The 20,583-nt window shown below is 38.4% G+C and overlaps 1 protein-coding gene across 1 annotated transcript in view; it reads right to left on the bottom strand.

The window, feature by feature from the left end:
• Nucleotides 1–20,583, bottom strand: part of MATN2 (matrilin 2) — a 63,196-nt gene that overhangs the window by 29,966 nt on the left and 12,647 nt on the right. Inside the window, exons 2-8 of the mRNA XM_072410862.1 lie at nt 18,990–19,106; nt 13,147–13,716; nt 8,510–8,632; nt 7,273–7,395; nt 5,847–5,969; nt 4,649–4,771; nt 2,596–2,718 (exon numbers count right to left, since the gene is read on the bottom strand). Of these exons, the coding sequence (XP_072266963.1) occupies nt 2,596–2,718; nt 4,649–4,771; nt 5,847–5,969; nt 7,273–7,395; nt 8,510–8,632; nt 13,147–13,716; nt 18,990–19,106 (1,302 nt within the window). The remainder of the gene's footprint in view (nt 1–2,595; nt 2,719–4,648; nt 4,772–5,846; nt 5,970–7,272; nt 7,396–8,509; nt 8,633–13,146; nt 13,717–18,989; nt 19,107–20,583) is intronic.

Consider the following 20,583-nt stretch of genomic DNA (forward strand, 5'->3'; position numbering starts at 1 on the left):
GTACCAAACACACCCACTAACCAATCAAGGAGTCCCAATGTTACCTAATGGGACTTAAATATATAAAAAGGGGAGCTGGAATAGAACAAAGGGGAAAAGAGCAAGGGAATGATGGGAGTCTTCTTAGGACATCTAGCTCCTGGGGTACCCCACGACATCTTAGCAGGTAGCTATACACATTCCTGAATTGCTTCTTGTATTGTTTGGTATATGTCTTTGTATATGTTTATGCTATTATTTCTATATTGCATTCCATGTGTATTTGATGTGTTGTGTATTACTTAGTTACTGGGTTATTGTAGGGGTTACTACTAACAACTTGATGTTCATGTGATATATATATGTGACATTGATTCAAGTTCCTATATGTTTAAATATCTGATAATATTGCTGTGTACTTTGTCTTACCTTGTTTCTTAATTAAACTGTTTGAATGACTAGCTATTATTTGAATGTATGAACCTTCTTTAATTGAATATCTATATGCATTGATAGAGGATATAATTTCCATATTTATGCAGATAATTAGATAATTAGATAAAAATATACTTAAATAACACAGTGCACCAAAAGCAGTGCATGATGATAGAAAAGTGTTTCTCAACCTTTTTAACATGGGGAATCCTTGAAATAATTTTCAGATCTTAAGGGAACCCCAGTTATAATTACTATATCCACAACTTACAGTACATTAGTGTGGTGATCAGTGGGAAGAATGCTTCTTACATTGCTGGCCATTGGGAAGAACGTCATCTTTATAGATAGCCAAAAAGATCATTGGTGTCACTTAAACTGACCTTAGAGGCACAAATTACCCATTGCTCAAAGAACCCTTAGTAACCTCCAGAGGAACCATGGGGTTTCATGGAAGCCTGTTTGGGAAGCACTGCAATAGAGTGTTACCATGTGTTGTGGTATGCTCTAGAGAAGGTCCGCCACATGTCCACTGGCAAGGTGCATTGGGGTGCCATTCTAAATTAAGAGGCACACATGTTACCATGCATTGCAGTAACACGTTGGCACTATATAAATACTGTTTACTAATAATATTAATAATATCATCACCCAATTTGTTCAATACCAGTTATATCTAGGAATTACTTTATATCTATTGACACACTGTGAGCCTTGCGTACCTACTTTCATTAACCTGAAACAAACATGTATGTTAGATTGGCTGGCATGGGATGATGTAACGTCTGCTTAGGAGTTCTGTATATACTCGAGTATAAACTGAGACGTTTACCCTCAAAATGTCATTAGGAAAAGAATTTCAGTTATACTCAGGTCACGCCACTAGATGGCATTGTGACATCATGTAAAGTGTTACCATCTGAGAGACTTCCAAGAAAGAGACACCAGTTTGTTATACACTTTACATGAAAGCACATCACCATCTATTGGTGGCAAACAATAATACATAAAAGATCATAACCAAGTCAAAAGCAAAAAAATACATGAATCTGCATTTTCTGACTGCGTACTGCTTGGGAAATTTCCCTTCACTTCCTGTCCCAGTGACAAGAAGTAAGAAGAAATATCTCCAAATAAAGAGGATTTCCCCCTTAGACAGAAATAGACAGAAAGGAAAAGTTTTTCCTTGCCCCTTAGAACAACCTTTCCCTTTCAATTTCAATACAGTACAGTGCAAATGATGTGGTGCTTCTCAGTGGGGACACAGCAATAAAAGTTCTAAACCCCTCCACATTCTATCCCAAATAAAAAAAGTTTAGAGTTGTCTACAGTTACACTTTAAATGCAGCTGGAGTAAATATCAGATATCTGACTTGTTTAATCTCCAGCACAGCGGGAGCCAGCACTGGCAGCCAATCAGGTTCTGCTGCAATACACATATGCTGCTGGCAGGGAACATGCTTCTCATTACCTTGCTGCTGCTCGTTAATTTTCCAATCAGCAAGCTGGGTGATCTGTTCTTAACCTAGCTGTAGTGCTGACTGGCAGGTAAAACAATTGTTACATATGCACTTCGGCTATTTATAAAGCTGTGTGCTATGCGATCGGCTTTGGGCAGAATAGTTTGGAGCTGTCTCCAGATGTAGGACTGGAGCCCAGCGATGTCATTGACAATGCTTTCCATATGTGGTACCATAGCATTAAATACCAGGCAACAAAAATTTATGTTGGCTGAAGGGAACAAACTGATGTAAGCGGTCATGCGACCACAGACAAAACGCTCAGTTATATCATAGCCAAATGATTTTCTTTTGCCATAATCTGCAAGCATTTGCTAACTTCACCTTGGGATTCTATTTCCTGTAAAATGACATATGTATTCCCAAAAGCAATAACAAAGTGATTGTAATGAAATGGAGAGGAAACAGATAAAATCACTCAATGTAAGGGAAAAAGTTCTGTACATCTGGGACTGTAGAAACCCCCCAGAACACCATTCTATGCGCCTCACCCATCATCTAATGGACTGGGGGAAGACAGCTGCATCATATCAGCAACAGAATGTTTATATATACATTGTGACTTCACTTGTGTGTTCCTGCCTTGTATAACTGCAATAATCACTTTTATTGGCCCTGTTCCTCGCCCTTCAAGGAATACGACCTCCTTATAGTAACTTACTTCTGCATGTTTTCCCATTGTGGTTCAGAGTGTAACCTTTCCGACATTTACACTTGAACGAGCTGTCCGTATTCACACACTCGTGTTCACATCCGTGGTTACCCAGTGCACAGAAGTCAATCTCTGGAATAAGAACACAGAATATTTGAAACTTAAATGGGGGATGTTGAGTTTATTAAAGAATTTTGTAACACAATCAATAGCCTTTTATTTTTTAGTTTTATTCTTTAAAGTGGAACTATAACTAAAAATTAAAAAACTCCAACCAGGCAGGTCCAGAAGGGACAGGCAATGTGCTTTCTACAATACAATAAGCATACCTGCCTGATCCCAGTTGTTTAACTTCACCCACCTGCCCCTGTTCTGTTATGGGGACCCCCATCTGCTTCCTCTTCTCTTCTCTGATTCTTGATTGACTGGGATGATAGAACGTCCACAAATGCATGGGAGAGTTTATTCAGCACCAACAGCCCCAAGTGATGCTGAGATCCCTGACATATCCCAGCTTTATAATCTGAGCTGTGCACACATTTTAGAAGGAAGGAAACATGCAGATAAGTATATTTTATTGCAGAAAAGACATCACCTGTGCCTTTCCACAATAAAAACTTGCCTGAATGCAAATTTCCAAGGTGGAACTATAGTTCTGCTTAAATACTATTATTTTCACACGTCCATATTGCACCCTAAACTGCACTTTTCAATGTGCTGCTTATTTTACATATGTACCTGGGGGAGTAAATTAACCTAAATTCATGTTTTTGGAGGTGTGGGGGAAACCAAAGTGCCTGGAGGAAACCCACAAAAACATGGAGAGAATGTGTAAGCACCTTGCAGATAGTGTCCTGGCTGGCATTTGCACCTAGGACTAGCCATTGAGCCATCTGGGCAACAATGGCTGTATGGTATTTCTCAGTGTGGCATTTTTTGGATGGTGTCTATTGGTCATACCTGCATAATGCTTAAAATGTATCTGAAGCCTATGGGACAAACAAAAGCACAATTTTGAGACAGGGACAAAGTATTGTCTATTAGTCTCCATTAACAAACTACAGTTCTGCAGTATTCCCAAATAGACCTATCCATAATTTTTACAATCATTATTTGAAATGTATTATATTGTTCCAAACTATTTATTTGTATATAATTTATAGATCTCCTTTGTGTTTTGTGTTAGTGTTTTTTTGTATTCCCAAATAAGCAATACAATGTAAATGCCAATTGAACAATACAAGACAAAATATGAGAATGCGTGATCCATTCCCTCCGCCAAAGCACATGTGATCTACTTGATCTCTGAGGTCAATCAATGGGTGAGTTCTCATACGATTGTTGATGTTGGTTCATGGGGGGAGAAAAAAAACTATTGAAGCATACTGTATTCACATGCACTGTTTTTTAGATGATCATATTAGACAGGACAGAATATATAAAAAAAGCAATTAATTTGCTTTTTACCTATTTATATCAATTTATGAAACTGATAGTATTTTCTTTGTATTACTTGTAGCATTGAGCACTTTCTACCTTAATATTTATAAGGCACTGACTGTGTCATAAATTCCTATTTTTTTCTTGAATGTAACTAGGCACAGAGCATTTGTGAATAATACTTTAATCAAAAAGCATTTATCATTTTTTTACACTTCAGTGGTTACATATTGAGAAGGAGTGTTTGTAGCCCTATTCATTCAATATTAATTTAAAGACATGCACTCTTGTTTTTTTGTGCTGCAGCCCTCAAGACCTCCAAATATTGGGATTATATTGATAAGATCCAGGACAAGGACCGGTCGGATCTTCATGTTAGGATCCGTTGAGTGTCTATAGTTATTAAGCTGTAGCCAGCTGAGCTCCTTCTTACACCCACTGCTTGTGTAATGCAGCTGAATTATTGCACTTAGTAGTGATTGTATTGCACACTTGACAAAACACTTAAAAAAACCCTGGAATATTACAGAACCAATGTCAGATTCCTTCTATAAATACCAGTACAACATTTTATCTAAGTCTAAAAACAAAATGATTCTATTGTATGAAGAATGGAACTTACTTGTGCACTTTTTTTTGTCTGGATTTAGACTAAACCCTTGGCGACATCTGCAGTAATAGGAATCGTCGGTATTAACACACTCATGTTGACATCCGTGATTGGTTAAGGCGCAGTAATCTGGTCCTGTAATAAACAGATATGTAAATGTTAGGTACTCAGTATAAGTACTCAGCATAAGTTTATATTAAAGAGGACTACTGGTAATATTCACACTTTATATGAATCATTAGAGTGTACATTGGCATCACCAAATCACATTTTTAAGTAAGAAAGAGTAAAACTGGGGCTCTGAGCTATGACACCTACAGCTTAGGGAAAAACTATGTGGTCTTGGGCTTCCATAAGCATGGTAGCTAACTGGAACTATCAAGGCTTGTTCACACAAGGGTTGTAAAGTAGTGCAGTTTGAAGTTAGTGATGTCAGGTGAGATTTCAGGAGAGATGAGTGATGGCTAGATGACGGTTAGGTAATAACACATATATGAAATAAAATGGCTTAGAGCTGGCTGTAATCCAGTGATCAATATTGATCCTTTACCTAGTTGTACAGAAACTGACTAGTGTAAAGCCACTATTAAAGACTGTAGAAATTCAGTTGTCCTCTTCTCGAGCATCAATGTTTAGCCAGATACCGATTCCCCTTTTCAATGCCAATCCCTTCACCCATAGTCAAGCCCCCACTCGGTTGCTTTCAGGATTTGTCTACACAAACAATGGTGTTTGGGGGAGGACTAAGCATAACCAACGGCATGATGGACCAGGGAAATAAGCCAAATTGCAAAGAAAGAGGAGGTCATAGGACATGGGGATCTCCAAGGGTTGAGGGAGTTCAAGGTCAAAAGTCACCATAGAATGAAGCTCCAGAAGGCTACGAAACAGATGCCAACCACCCAGGCCTATTGCTGAATGACAGCATGGACAACAGGGAACAGGTACATTAGTACTGACAGTAACTCCATCAGACACTCAGCTACTGATATGGTGACATAGTGCAAAGATAAATTTCTAATCACAACTGTATCCAGTTAGGTGGAAGATGTGAGACTGAATGACTCTCATTTCAAAGCAGTATAAGCAAATAACAATGTAATGTTGCAAATTTTAAACAGACATTAAAAACCTAACATAAAAAAAGAGGTAGATGACAAAAACTTGACAAAAGCACAACATAAACATGAGATGGTAAAATTCTGCTTACTGCGACAAGTTTTCTTATCTGTATTCAAGATAAACCCAGGGCGACACTGACAGACGTACGAGTCGTTAGCATTCACACACTCGTGTTGACAGCCATGAGTACCTAAGGCGCAATAGTTTACAACTACAAAAAGAGAGAAAAGTAAAAAATTCTAAACATTAAATACATTCCATACAATTCTACAACAGGTAGACAATTAAAATACCAAAATGTGAATTTTTATTCTCCTACTGTGTCAAAGCTTGCACTGGCCAAGTATGCAGGATTGTCATCTGCAGCCCCATGTATTGTACAGCACTATGTAATAAGTTAATAAATAAAGGATAATCATGATATATGCCCAATCTTGAATGCTAGGGTTGAACTTTGCATGTCCTGATTTAGGGAGGTGACGTTCAACAAGCAAAATGCGTATATAACTTTAAATTATTGTAATGCTGAATGAGGTTTTCACTGAACATAACATTCCTTATGAGTTTTATCACTTCTTATCATATGTTTTAAATGTCCATGTCTGAGTGAAGTTTATGTAAGGGCCATTTAAACTAAAGTTAAATCAGTTCTTTAGAAAGAAACCATAGACTGGGAAAAGTCTGTTGCCTGCCAGCACCCTGCAGAGAAGGACCATTCCTCTCTGAGTGGAAGCATTGGTGTCTCTGCAGAGGTCCTACAAGCTTCATGCTGGGTTCATCCACCAGCAAAACATAGCTACCTGCTGACCTCAATCCACCCAAAATTATGTTTTCTGTATTTTTACCTTAGTATGTTGCACTGCAATGTAAGTGCATTTTATGTTCGCACTGGCCATGAGGTTGCGGTGTGGTTACTGCTACCAAATGCATGGGAAAAGTTGCCTTGGGGGAGACCCTACATATAGCTTCACCCCAATGCAGTCCAATGGAAAATGAATAACCGTGAGTGATACCAGTACCTGTAGCGGTCAAATGTGCACACACTGATTCTTAAAGATCCAGCACTCTAGCGCGAGCGACTGAGAGGTTGGCAGGATATAGCTGCTGGGAGCCACGCAGGATCGCTCATACAGAGGCAGGTAAAAAGGTGCATTGTGGTGCCATTTACCCCACATACCATTTCACGTAACCCCCACACTCCTATTCTCCTATTAAAAAAGGAGAGGAATCTGACTGAATGAAGGTGCCGAGCTGAAGATGGTTTGTGAGCTTAATGCTCAGAGGTAATCCCTAAAACTATCACCAATTTACTGCAAGGTGGTTAGACAGTTCCGGTGAGCGTGCCTTTCTGACAACATGCCAAGAAACCCTGAATGCTAACGAGCAGCTGTTTGAAAAGGTTCTACTTTAATTTGTCTGTCCCTTTCTGAAAGATTTTCCTTCACTTCCCGCTCCCCTGGCACCAGATATGGGCGTTATAGTAAATGAATCCAGAAGACGGCTCCACCACTTACTTTTACAAGACTTTCCATCTTTGGCCAGCTCATAGGCCTCGTAGCACTGACACACGTAGGATCCTGGCGTGTTCACACAGATCTGCTGACAGCCGTGGGCCTCTGAAGCACACAGATCCTGAACTGTGCAAGACAGACAATTAATAAATGCACTCAGATGTCAAAGCTATTCCTCTATCATTGATCTTTTTCTTCTTGAATAGTACAGGATGCATTTGTAGAGAGGAATCATTTTTAAAGGTAAAGAATGTTAAATATATATTTTTAGCTGATATTGCCGTGTGTGCTTTGAAGCAAACCTGCATCGGGATCATGCATAGCTAAGCAACAGGTTAACTTTATTCTACCCCCTCCTTCCCCATACCAGGCTGTGAAAAATGTAAAGTTAACCTGTGCCATGGTAATGCAGGCCAAAGCAATAGGTTCAAATCCCCTTTATTCTACCCCCTCCTTCCCCATACCAAGCTTCCCCATACCAAGCTAAAGTAAACTGAAAATTTAAAATGAACTTGTGTCAGGCTAATGCAGGGCAAAGCAACAGGTTCACTTTATTTCCACCTCCTCCACCCAATTGCAGCACATTGCTCTTTTGCTGTTCCATTCAACCACTGGAAATGTAAAAGCCCCGTATGAGCTAATGGATTGCTGGAAACTCATAGATTTAGTCACATGGATCTTCATACTTAGACATACATGGAAATTTCTTTATTTTCAGCAGATGAGCAAAGTGGAAGGAAAAGCAATAAAACGTTTCTTTTGAAAAAGTATGTATTGCTGGGAAGTGGGCATAAAAGCACTTTCACACAAAGGGGTAGTTTACTAAAGGAATTTATAGCTGTTCACTTATCAAAATGAATTATCACCTTGCTTGGTGAATGTGCTGGAAATTTACTTTGCCCTGAATACCCAATCACAGGCATTGCCCTGGATGTGAGATGAAGAGACATTTGCATTTGGACAGGGAAGGGAGGATACATTTAGGCCAAAGGGGGGAAGATCAAGACTGAAAAGTACAATTTATGTAAGAATGTAATCTTCTTTTAACGCAAAATTGTTGCATTGCTCTGCATGGAAAAAGAAAAAATTCAGTTTCAACTGTAAATGTGATCTCCAAGAAGAAAGCATATTGCCTTCCTCTCATAGGAGTTGGGTCTGTTTTGCCCCATTTTTTCTATTAATTTCTGTATATTAAAATTGTGAACATGACATAGCACAACACCAACACATGCCAACTTACTTCTGCAGGTCTTCTCGTCAGGGTTCAGGATATATCCTTGCTTGCACCTACACAGGAACGAGCCTGGAGTATTGATACAGAAATGATCACAGCCATGTTCAGAAGAAGAACACAGATGAGGAGCTGCAAGAAAAGAAGAATTCATATATTATCCCATATTCACAAGAAACGTATCACTTGTGAAGATTAAGCAGTGCAGGAGTTAATGGCAGAGCAATCACAAGCACTTTCAAAAGTAGGAAACGCTTGTTATTTCAAACAGAAATGTTCCATTCTTTTGGAAAATCTACACATGACCCAACAAAGATAATAAAGGAAAAAAAATCCTCAATGAAAGAATGTTTCATGTTCCATTTGTCAACCAAGTTGTGGAGAGGGTTGTGTACGGTTCTGGCTATACACCATAATGGACTTGCTGGTTCCTTACCTCCGTAGTACGTGTCACATTCCTTCCAAATTTAACTATGCTGCACAATATATTGCCCTGTTACCTATTGTATAGGTTAAGACTAAAGCACTGCACAGAGATTCTTGTCCTTTCTTATCTCCTATACAAAATTGCAGATGATATATGAACCAGTTTTTGCTATTTGTATTAGGTTTATTTATTTATATATATTATGGTGTGACATTACACCACAGTCAGAAGTGGTATATCTAAAGCCAAATGTGTTTTAACTTTTTTTAAAAAAAAGTAGGGAACGGTCAGGATTGTTGTGCCTCATTATAAATAGATCAGAAATCACTCCAAAATGAGGGGAATACCCTCTTAGATAGTTGTCACTATAAAGGTTCCCAATTGCAAATTTTCCTGTTCTGGTGAAAACAATTTTGAACCTGGGAACAGAAGACAGGGTAAATATCTTTACTGATAGGGTAGAACAATTGGGTTATAACCCTTCTCCCCTCCAAAAATAAACAAAATTGGGACTTTGGATACACTGTAACTATTCATTTTTTGGCAACCATCCAAAGACTAGTATATATTTAGATTACATTTAACAAAAGAGTTTAAAAACATGGGAAACTATAACAATCAATTTGATATTTTCTAAATGACAGTACTTTTACCGAAACATTTGCTAACCCAGCATGCACTTTTCCTAAGCTAAACTGCATTAACCAAACATACACATACCACCAACACACCAGGTGCTTCCTTATCTCATTAGCAGAGCTTCTTTGGTGTACAAAGCCTGTCCCACAAAAATCTGTTCTGCTGCCCTAAATCCCCATTAGGACTATATACCTTTTGGACACAATATCTCATTGGAACCCCCTAAGGCTGGGTACACAGGTCCAATGGTTCTCGCCTGATAATCAGCTCAGGGCCGAGAATCTGGCGTGTGTACAGCACCTGTCGTCCATCGTCCTAACGACCGTCCTGGCGGATCCACAAACGATGGACGCCTAACGATCCTAATGCAAGGGAAGGGGTAGAGTGCGCAGCAGGGTGCCACTCCGTCGTTTTCCCCCCTCCCCTACCCATAGAGCAAGATGGTGCTGTACAGCACACGTTCATGCATCGTGCAGTCCTTAGTCGTTGGAAAGGATCATGAAAGATGCTTTCCAACTACAATAATTGTGTGTTTGTAGCTTAAGGAGGATGACTGTAGATTTTACCTTGAGCTACTGAGACTTGTGAACTTTCTTTATTCCGATAAAGATATAATTGAAAACATGCAAACAAGAGCCAAAAGCTTCATGTGCTAGGTGCAAATGAAAATTAACTACATTTCTATGCAATGTTATTAATATTTTGATAACTAAAACAATGAATAAAATATATACAAAAACAAATCATATCCTTTAATAAGTAAAGAATTCAAAAGCTTATCAGAAGCAATTCATATATAATGATATTACTGAACAATGCTCATCTTTATGCAATAAGTGTAGCTAGCAGTGAGCAAAAAATGGCACAGCAGAATTACCGGTTAAATATTTGTTTGCGCTCCCAAACTCCACCACTGATGCCCTCTCAAAATATAAAAGTTCCAACATACACAGGACTAGCTAGGCATACCCACCATACCCAAGGGAAAGCTCTGGCGATTAGTGATTTGCTGTTCAGGCACCCAATGCTGCACAGCAGACAGTGGACATACCCTATGTACCCATTACCCAGAAGTTCCAGGTGGTGTCTTTAGTAAAAGCAGACAAGTTACGGTTCCACTTGCACAAGATCACCAATATATTGATCAATTTAGTGCAAGTACAGAGCTGATTTAAAATCTTCAATGGTAATTGAATTTTTAAAGTTTACAGTGGTCCTATCATTTTTGTAACTAATTTTTTTGTTTAAGAAACTCCCCTCACCCCTTCCGTCTTTACTGCTGCGGCTGTAGGGGAAACAAAGCTTCCTGGAATACTTCCATCACATATCCCAGGAGGCTGCTGGCTGCACCCTCTGTGCATGGCCAAAATTAGGCACGGCATCATCAGGGGCTTTCCTCAAATGTTAAAAAACCAGTCCCCAATCTATCAGGTGCTGAGTGGGATCGGCCCTTATTTTTTTACATTTGGCGGAAGACACTTCACCCAATCTCGTGCCTGAGCAGTGCAAAATCAAGAAGAAAAGAAGATGGTGGCATGGGACAGAATGGCCAATCCCCCGGGAATTATCAAGTTCCTGGGAAGACAGAGGTCAGAACAGCACAAAATTTGCCGGGTGTGGTATGTAAATTGGTTAAGGGCTTTCAATAAGTAAAAGTTAGTAATTTTCTTTTAATGCAAGTTTCACTGCATATCTGATCGACATAATCGGTGAAACACTTAAGACACCTTTCAGAAGCCGTATGTAAGTTCCATAAAGTGATCTTTAGGGGCTTATGTTTAAGCAATATATTTCCTATGTAAGATCATCCATCTGTGCACTACAGAAGACGCATGAACTGCCGCTGAAAATGTCAATAAACAAAGAGTCCCATGGCTAATATTATAGTAATACATTTTGCATGTCTACACACAAATCAGTTGGCACACACTCCAAGTAATGTCTTCTAAGTTATAGCCTGTTTATTATTTTATGTTACAGTAGCTGCTTTAGTGCTTTAGATGTTTATTCTAGTTGAATGTCTTCATGTCAGTGTTTGGAGCAATGCCACGGGGGAAGTTAACAGTAAATCAATATAGAACTCAACCACATATCCCTAGAGCCCAATTCCTATTCACTGGTTTTACAGCCATCTTTGCAGCAACACAAAAGGCATTCTTGTGGTTTTGGTGCTGCTGATATGAATGTATTTCCAGGGCTCTTGTTACATTACTAGGCCTGTGGTCTGTTCTCAGCCACAGGATTCGGATAGACCTCACACACTAAATAAAGGGTTAGCTCATGTCAGTAATAATAGGGTAAGCAACCATGTACAAGGAGAATTAATATCAACAAATGAATTGTTTCTGAGCCAAAAGCCTTCTACCCCTTAAACAATTGAATACCAATAAATGCTTGAGCAGATGTTTTGAAGCACCAACTTTATCTAACACAAGACTGTAGTTGAAAAAATCAGTTTTGGATACAGTGGAAGGAGTTAGAACCTTTGTCAGGTTTTCTGGTTGTTTGTGTCACCATTAGTGATCTTTTTGTTTATTGTCCTGTCTGGGTGACTCCGGCACTACGCATGGACAGATGTAGTGTGGTAAAGAATCTTAAAGTCCCATTGGCAAAAAAGAAATCCGACAGTGGTTCTTATTCTGCTTTACCCCACTAAAATGATTTTATTCATGTTTTGTGTCCATTGGAGTGATTTCCCTCCACCTTCTTCCCCCCGTAGGACAAAGATAGCAACACTATAAGGGGCAATCCTATCACATTATCCTGACCTAGTATGTTTTGTACAATACTAGGAAAGGATCCATTGCCACCCATGGGCAAGATGGCAAAGTTCACCCCTTCCCATCTTCCAGGACCAGACAGGTCATGCTTGCTTGTCCAATGTACAATGAGCTGATCCAATATGCACATAAAATAGCTGTAAATTGGGAAATTGCTATGTGGATAAAGGACCAACAATACTGTAATCAAAATTAGTTATTCCAATTAGGAATAATGTTTAGTTATATAACTTATCAAAAGTGCAAACTGTACTCTGGTATTTGACCATTTGGCTTATTCTATACAAACTGTTTCCCCAGCATTTAAACACAGCAATGTAATAAATATTCATCCGATAGGCCAGTTACACTAGAGCATTTATGAGGTTTTTCTTAATAGGCGGCAATGAAAACTCTTTCGGTGTTTGGACATTGTTAAACTGCCCATATAAACTCCCAATAATGTCTATAAATGCTCCAAACGCCTCACTGAAAATAACAGGGGCATTTTAAGCATCTGTTACCATTGCAAGCATTTATGGGGATTTATTTTTGCTTTGGGCGTTTATGGGTATTTTCTCCTATTCTATCTCTTCTTTGTCACATAAGGTTCAAAATGCCATTCTAAATGCTTACAAACTGGTATGAACACTGTATGAGCATTTCTATTGTTTAAAAGAAATGTCAGTGTAGACCTAGTCTTTTGAGTTCAAAGAATGGCAAATTAAAAAGTTGGTAATGTTCAAAAGGTTCAAAAATGGGAAAATGGGGTTTTTGATAAATGGGAATAAATAAATGAATAACTGAATATACACACTTACCACAAAGCTTATTGTGAAAGACAGATGTCAACGTTTCAATCTGACTAAAATTGGCTACTAAGAAGACATGTTCCTCATGTGGCTCGCTTCCAATGGATTTCAATGTGTCCATATCTACCCGACCCACCCCAATGGCGAAAATTAGGATTCCAGTGTTCCTTGCCTTTGCTGCAATTTCGGCTACAGGATCCTGTGGTCTGCCATCTGTTACTATCATGACAATTCTGGGCACATATTGATTTAATGGGCGAGCCCCCTCAGATTCTGAAAAAGCAATGTTCATGGCGTATTGGATTGCCAATCCCGTCATTGTTCCGGTGGCAAGGTGCATCATCCTCTTCACTGCCCGTTCAACATCAGATTTCTTTTTATAAGTCTTCAAAGAAAACTCATTTTTTACTGTGCTGCCATATTGTATCAAACCCACCCTGGTGGTATCTGGGCCAATGTCCAGGAACTTGATCATAGTTATAAGAAATTCCTTCACCTTTTCAAAATCATACGGGCGTACACTTCGGGAACTGTCAATGATAAAGACAAGATCCAATGGCTTGTTGTGGCAGGCTTCCTCTAAAAAAAAAGAATGAACAACAGGCAATGAAACACTCCTATAATACACACAAAACTCAAAAGATGTAAACGGCTGCAAAACTCAAAACTGGTTTATGGACAAATATTTATAGCACCAAGAGATTATCAAATACCTATTACCATTCAGAAAAAAGATCGGACTGGTTGGCCAGACATGAAATTGGCAACAGATCTGCTTTGCTGCGGTGTAATACTCAGCCAGTATTGTTACTCTCAGTTCATTTCAAATTGATTGACTTACAACATTGTACACACAATTTTTATTAGGTTACATTTATAGAGTAGTGAATGGGACATTCACTAAAAATTTACTATATGTGTATCTTTCTGGTGCATTAATTTTAAATTACAGTATTTGAATACTTAGCTATTGACAAATTCACTGCTTTATAACTTTGTAATAAAATGTTCATGAGCTATTTTTGGAAGTATCCTAACTTTTATGATCTTTTTTGGCATTAAATGAAGTTTTTTCAAGGTTATATAGTTTTTCTCCCAAACCTTTGTGCATGTAGTTCAAACACATCCCATGGTAATTAGGATAATATCTGTTTATTTTTCTTGAGTATTGTTATAGGTTCTTAGTTTTTCCACAATTTCTTCCCATCTGTAACAAATCTTCCTTCGTAGTTCACAAGGAAAGTCTTCTGACATTACCAGACAACCTGCCAGATGCCAAGCTGTCACAACTGCCATGTTCATTCAAAATAAACAGGGTGAGGCTCAACTGCCCCCACGTATTCTCCATAGGGTAACTCCAAATGAAACACAGCTGCACTTACCTGCAGATAGGAAGTGGCAACCACTTACCACCCATGTGAACTAGCCATTACTATGGCTGTTTTTTTTTTAATGAATCAGTTGCTCTGTAAGAGCTGCCCCAAAGATATTTCTAGGTTCTTTCTGGGTGTCCCCATGAATGAGGAAGCTTCTACAAAAAGACCACATATTTGTCAGAAGCTTCCATAAGAGGTGGTATACTGAACCCTGTGTGGCATCCCAAAATTTGTGCTCTTCAGGCTGATGTTCTGTAAAGAAACATATGCATGGACAAGTGGCATCTCTATCCTCAAGTTTTTTTGGTTAAACTTCTTCAAATAGGAAGAAATCAAGGGAAAGACAGGGTTTAAGTCCTGTAGATTAATTATGAATTCATAAAACATAGATTTATACATAATTTTACAGCAATCTTATTTTATATAATCAGTCCTGTTGTATCGGCACATAATTGAGATATTGCTACTAAACAAAACCGCTAACGTGTAGTTATAATTTAACCGTTTCAGTCTGGTTTGCCCGTCGCGTTTCACCTGGTAGGTATATTGATACTGTAGCGGTCTAGGTATATGTAAATATATACACATAAATAAATATACATATGAAGTGATTCAATACATACATAAATTATCATAACAAGGCATAATCATGATTGTCATAATATAGAAACAGAGTAAACAAATTTAATCAGCTGAGCCAAAAATAATTATGAACAACACACCTAATTGAGCATGAATTATGTAGAGTCACAGTTACCATACCATATATTATCATTAACCATATGTTTATGGTCATCATTCAACATATGTTTCAAAGATACTATGCATAATAGATCATAAATAAATAATTTACCATGTAGTGTAGGAAGTATTTTTGAAGCTGTAGAAAGTTTAGAAAACACGTACTTTAGGATGGGTGGTAAGTTAGTAACTAGGACCACAAATTGTGTGGACGTAAAAGTCAAAAAGCTGTTAATGCCTCTAGAATTCTGTCTAGTAGCAATATCTCAATTCTGTGCGGATACAACAGAACTGATATATAAAGTACGACTGCTGTATAATTATGTATGAATCTATGTTTTATTATTACATAATTATTCTATAGGTCTTAAACCCCCGTCTTTCTCTTCATTTCTTCTTATTATACCTCATAACGGGGCGACTTAAACATTTACTTCCACAAAGAGATACATAATCCATTTCAGTACATAAAGTTCTTCAAAGAAAAAGAATGCATGGAAAGTTGCATCCTCACCCATGTGTTCTTTGGGCTGAAGGAACACATTCAGAAGATGCCCAAAATGTCGATCGTAATCTACTGGTTGATCGCAAAGACAATGCAAACTAACTGCAGAGCCCTGCCGTACCCTTCCCTGCTGTTTACAGGCAGCCCTGCTGTACATCTGTAGGGATGCTGGGGATGTCTTTCTTCAGACAACACCAGGAACTTTGCGTCCAAGGCTTGTGTAACAGTGGGTAGTGGGAGGGAGGCAGAGAGGGCGGGAGGGCATTCTCGGGTGAGCAGTGCTAGGCAGCCAAGTCAGTTCAGGCCCGGGGTCAGGGTTCAATTACCCGAGATACCATTGTACAGATTAGCAGTTCTTTTTCTTGTGCAGCACGTCATTCTCCTATGACAGGTGAACTGTAGCTTTCCTGTCCCTATAGTCTTGTAGTGCAATGTCTGTGCAATATTCTGCTTTTCAATGTCTCATTAGCTTCAGTCACTTCTGTGTCATACTCGGTATATATATAAATAAATATATGTTTAGCATTTTTATTGTTGGTAGATCATTTTGACTTGGTCATTTTAAAAGTAGCTCGCAAGCCAAAAAAGAGTGGGCACACCGGTCTACTGGATTGCAGTATTAGTAGAAGCAAGCTATGAGTTAACCTAACTTTGTTATGTCTCATTAGCTTCAGTCACTCGGTATACATAGAAATAAATATATGTTTAGCATTTTTATTGTTGGTTGATTATTTTGACTTCATTTTAAAAGTAGCTCGCAAGCCAAAGAAGTGTGAGGACCCCTGGTTTATATCATATTTTCACAGAAAGGCACCTTTGGCAAATCTGCCCAACCAAAGCAACCATCTTCAGAGCCCCTCTCACAGAGAACAGATGAAATGTACAAAAGCAGCCTCTATAAAATTCATGTATAAAAAAGGAATTTCCCGCTATCCCGCTAGTTCAGGCAGAAACCATCTGTGCCGCATTATAACTAATTACACCGCCATAATCTCTGGAACATTTTTTTGTCTAGATATAGATCAGAACTCCCAAGATTTCAGCTTGTATCACACATAAAAATCGGAAAATTATAAAACTTTGTACTGTAGAGATTATTGCGAATTAAAGGGCTTTATGGGTATTTATTATTCTTTACAGATCAGGCTCTGTGGGAAAAGCATTGATTTTTTATGTTTGTCTCAATTTTGCCCATTGCAGCAGTAAAATATTTAGAACAATTTTATTTAAGTATTCACTACTATGTTTATATCACTTAAAAAGGTTTTCTATGTACTGCAAGTAATCTGTATGCTTTCTAACCCTTATCTGGATTGTGAATTATTGTATTGCAAATTTTTGTCTTACAACTATTGATTTTCTACCTTTTGTTGTAATAATCTTTCTATATGTTTTTCATGCATTTTTTATAACAATTTATTATTTTCCTTTATTCATATTTTAATGATCAATTTAAAATAATAATCTAATGATATTTTTTATTCGATTTTACAACTGTTTCTTTGATCTATGCTGCAAATGATTTTAAGCTTACTTTATTAAAATGTTTTCCCAGGTTTTTTACATGCAACAATTTTCATATATGTTACCCTGCAACCTAACATCTAGCCGTCAGCTATTTCAAACCAGGGTTTCTCCAGAACTTGCTAGTTCCTCTAAATGAGGCTGATTGACCTCCCATTTGACGGCCCCTGCATAATTCTGGGCCCATCACCACTTCGAGGAGCCCCAAAATAATAATTTTATTAAGGGTTCCATGAGATCTAAAAATTATTTTAAGGATTCGTCAGGGGTAAAAATGGTTGAGAAAGACTGATCCAGATTAACCATTCTGAACCAATGTTCCTTCAGTGGTTGCTACAGGTTCCTTGTGCTTTGGTTGATTTACCTTGGTTCAGCACCATTTGGCAGAATCTAAAAGATGACATTGGCGATTCTCTTTGCTGTCTAGAAGGGTGGCATATTGACTAACACTGTAAGGGGCATTGTATCCTGATTATGACCGTAATGGCAATACTCTTCCCACCAACACTCACTTTTGTTTTATCAAAGGTTGCGTTGGATCCTTAACTTATTTCATAGGTTCTTTATTTCAAGGTTGAGTAAAGCTGACCTAGATTTTATACCTTTCGTATCTTTTATGTAATTCCTTCTTAGCTCCTACAAAAAGGAACCTCCCGGATTTCACATTCAGGCAATTCCTGTTTTGGAAAGTCTTTCTATAACTGAATAGAGCAGTCTCTCTATGTTTCCCCTGGTGACTGTACAGTTGCTGCACAATCGCATTCTATAACTGGAGATAAAAAGTAAATTTCCACATTGTAAAGTGCATTTCTATGCTATGCAGAAAAGTCTGATAAAACTCTACCATAATAATAATCAATTCTACTAAGGTGGAGACCCTAGGTGGAGGTACAAAGGTCATGATATGGGTATGAGTTCTTTAATCTGGGTTTTGGGTAGGGTGGCTGGTTGATTGAAGGTCTCTATTGTGGACATGGTATTAACACAAATGCACAAGCTCTTAAAAACAGTAACAATACAGGTAGTCCCCGGGTTAAGGACATCCGACATATGGACGGCCGGGGCTTTCCTTCTCGCTGTGTGCAGAAGCAGGTTGCATGACTTGCAGAAGACATCTTTTGCTAAACAAAGCTGAGGTTGTGGGTGATCTTACGGGGGTCAGCTCTTTTTGCAGCCTCCAGTAACTCTGCAGTTGTTTCTTTTTGCATATCAAAGCAGAGCTTGGTCCAGAAGTTAATGAATGTCTAGGCTCCATAAAGATTTTTGCTTTGCTTTGTTTGTGATTAACTCACAGTGAGGATTTTATACAGTAACTGACACCATACTGCCTAATAATATGTTGAGACAAACATCTGTCCTAATTGCATTTATTAAAATAATATACCTGTTCCAACTTACATACAAATTCAAATTCAGAACAAACCTACAGTCCCTATCTTGTATGTAACCCAGGGATTACCTGTAACAATAGTCATCACCTATCTACCTATCACTTTGTTCTTGTCTCAGTGGTACATTTGCCTTTCTTCTGTCCACATTTATAAATCAGCATTGCACAAAAGATCCAGTCAAGTTACACTTTGGTTTTTCAAGCACAGGTCTAAAAATGAAAGCTTATTAACATGACTAACTCTGCAGTTTATTAGCTTGGGTGTGTGGTGGGGTAATATAGGTAAGCACATGTCCTAGTTATATAGTCTACTTACTTAATAAATTAGCTTGGATTTCCACCTCATTTTTTCCACCTGATTGTCGTTTCTCCACCGCTTCTGTTGCCAGGAACAAAAGTGGAAGTATGATGCATGTATTCACAAGAGCCATGGCTGAAAGAGAAATAATACTGGAAATAAGTGAAATGTAAACAGTGTATGTACAGCCCAAACTTTTGATTGAGTACTAGGTAGAGTATGGAAAGGTAGGACCCCTGGCAAGGTTTTCTGCTGGCTGTATTTTATTATTACACAGTATTTATATATCGCCATCATAATACGCAGTGCTGTACAAAGTCCACAGTCATGTCACTAGCTGTCCCTCAAAGGGGCTCACAATCCAATGTCCCTACCTCAGTTATATGTCTTTAATATAGTCTAAGAGCAATTTTGGGGGTAATCAATTGACCTAACTGCATGTTTTTGGGATGTGGGAGGAAACCGGAGTACTAAGAGGAAACCCACGCAAACATGGGTATAATCTGCAAACATGGGTATAACCTGCAAACTCCATGCAGTGTCCCTGTAAAGTATACTACCCTCTCTAATTGTGGTGTTAACAAGAAGCGATGGAATGTCCACAATGGAAGAGTTGTGAGCAGTGAGTGTAAATCTTCCGGATCCATTGACAACTATCTAAGGGCAGAGATTTTCTCTCACTTCCTTGTCCATCATTAAGATTAAGTTTTTGTCTGAAAATGCCGACAGGTAAACTTTCTTTTAAGACTAAAGTGACTGTTTATATTCTTTCTAGTGATGGAGCTATGAGGGAGATCATGGCCATCTCATCAGTAGTGAAGTGTGCTATACACGGTAAGCAAGCCATAATGGGCTAATTTCCTAATAATTCTTAATAAACATTTGCAATTAGTTAGCAAATGTTTTCAATCCTGGACCATATCCATTCCAGGTTTGCTGGATCCTCCAGGATGATCCCTATGATAGTGTATCACTGATAAAACTTTCCAGACATTGATAAATCAGGCCCATTGTATTTAGTGCTTTCAGTTATCATATGTGGGTTTTTAGGGCTTCCTAGGTTTACCCCAGCTTCCAGAGCTTATTATGGCTGATGGAAAGAGCTGACAGAGTTCAGTTAGCCATAATCTGCCTACATTGCAAAAAGAAGTACAAAGACCGAGTTTCAAAACACAGAATCAGACATTTCCTCAAACATTCCTTGGTGAGAATTAGTTACCACCATTGAAATACATGGACCTGGATGATTCCTACAAGGGAATGTTTTAGGGAATGTCCAGTTCCCTGTTTTATAAATAGACCTCTAGTGGTGGTGTCAATTGGTCTACCCTAGGGTATGTAATGAAAACAGTTTTAAAAAAAATAAATAATTAGCATCTTATTGAGGGAAATGAGGAAGAACCAGGAACAGCAAAACATAAGCAGAATATACTAAAAGTTTAAGATTTCCTGTTAAAAGGAACTGCACTGCCTGCTGTCCAGAACTCATAGAGCCTGATTTATTAAAGCTCTACAAGGCCAGAAGGTATACACTTTCATCAGTGAAGCTGGGTGATCCAGCAAACCTGGAATGGATCTGGTTCAGGATTCAAAACATTGGTTAACAAGTTGC

The sequence above is a fragment of the Pyxicephalus adspersus genome, chromosome 5, assembly GCF_032062135.1.
Source record: "Pyxicephalus adspersus chromosome 5, UCB_Pads_2.0, whole genome shotgun sequence".
Lineage (NCBI taxonomy): Eukaryota > Metazoa > Chordata > Amphibia > Anura > Pyxicephalidae > Pyxicephalus > Pyxicephalus adspersus.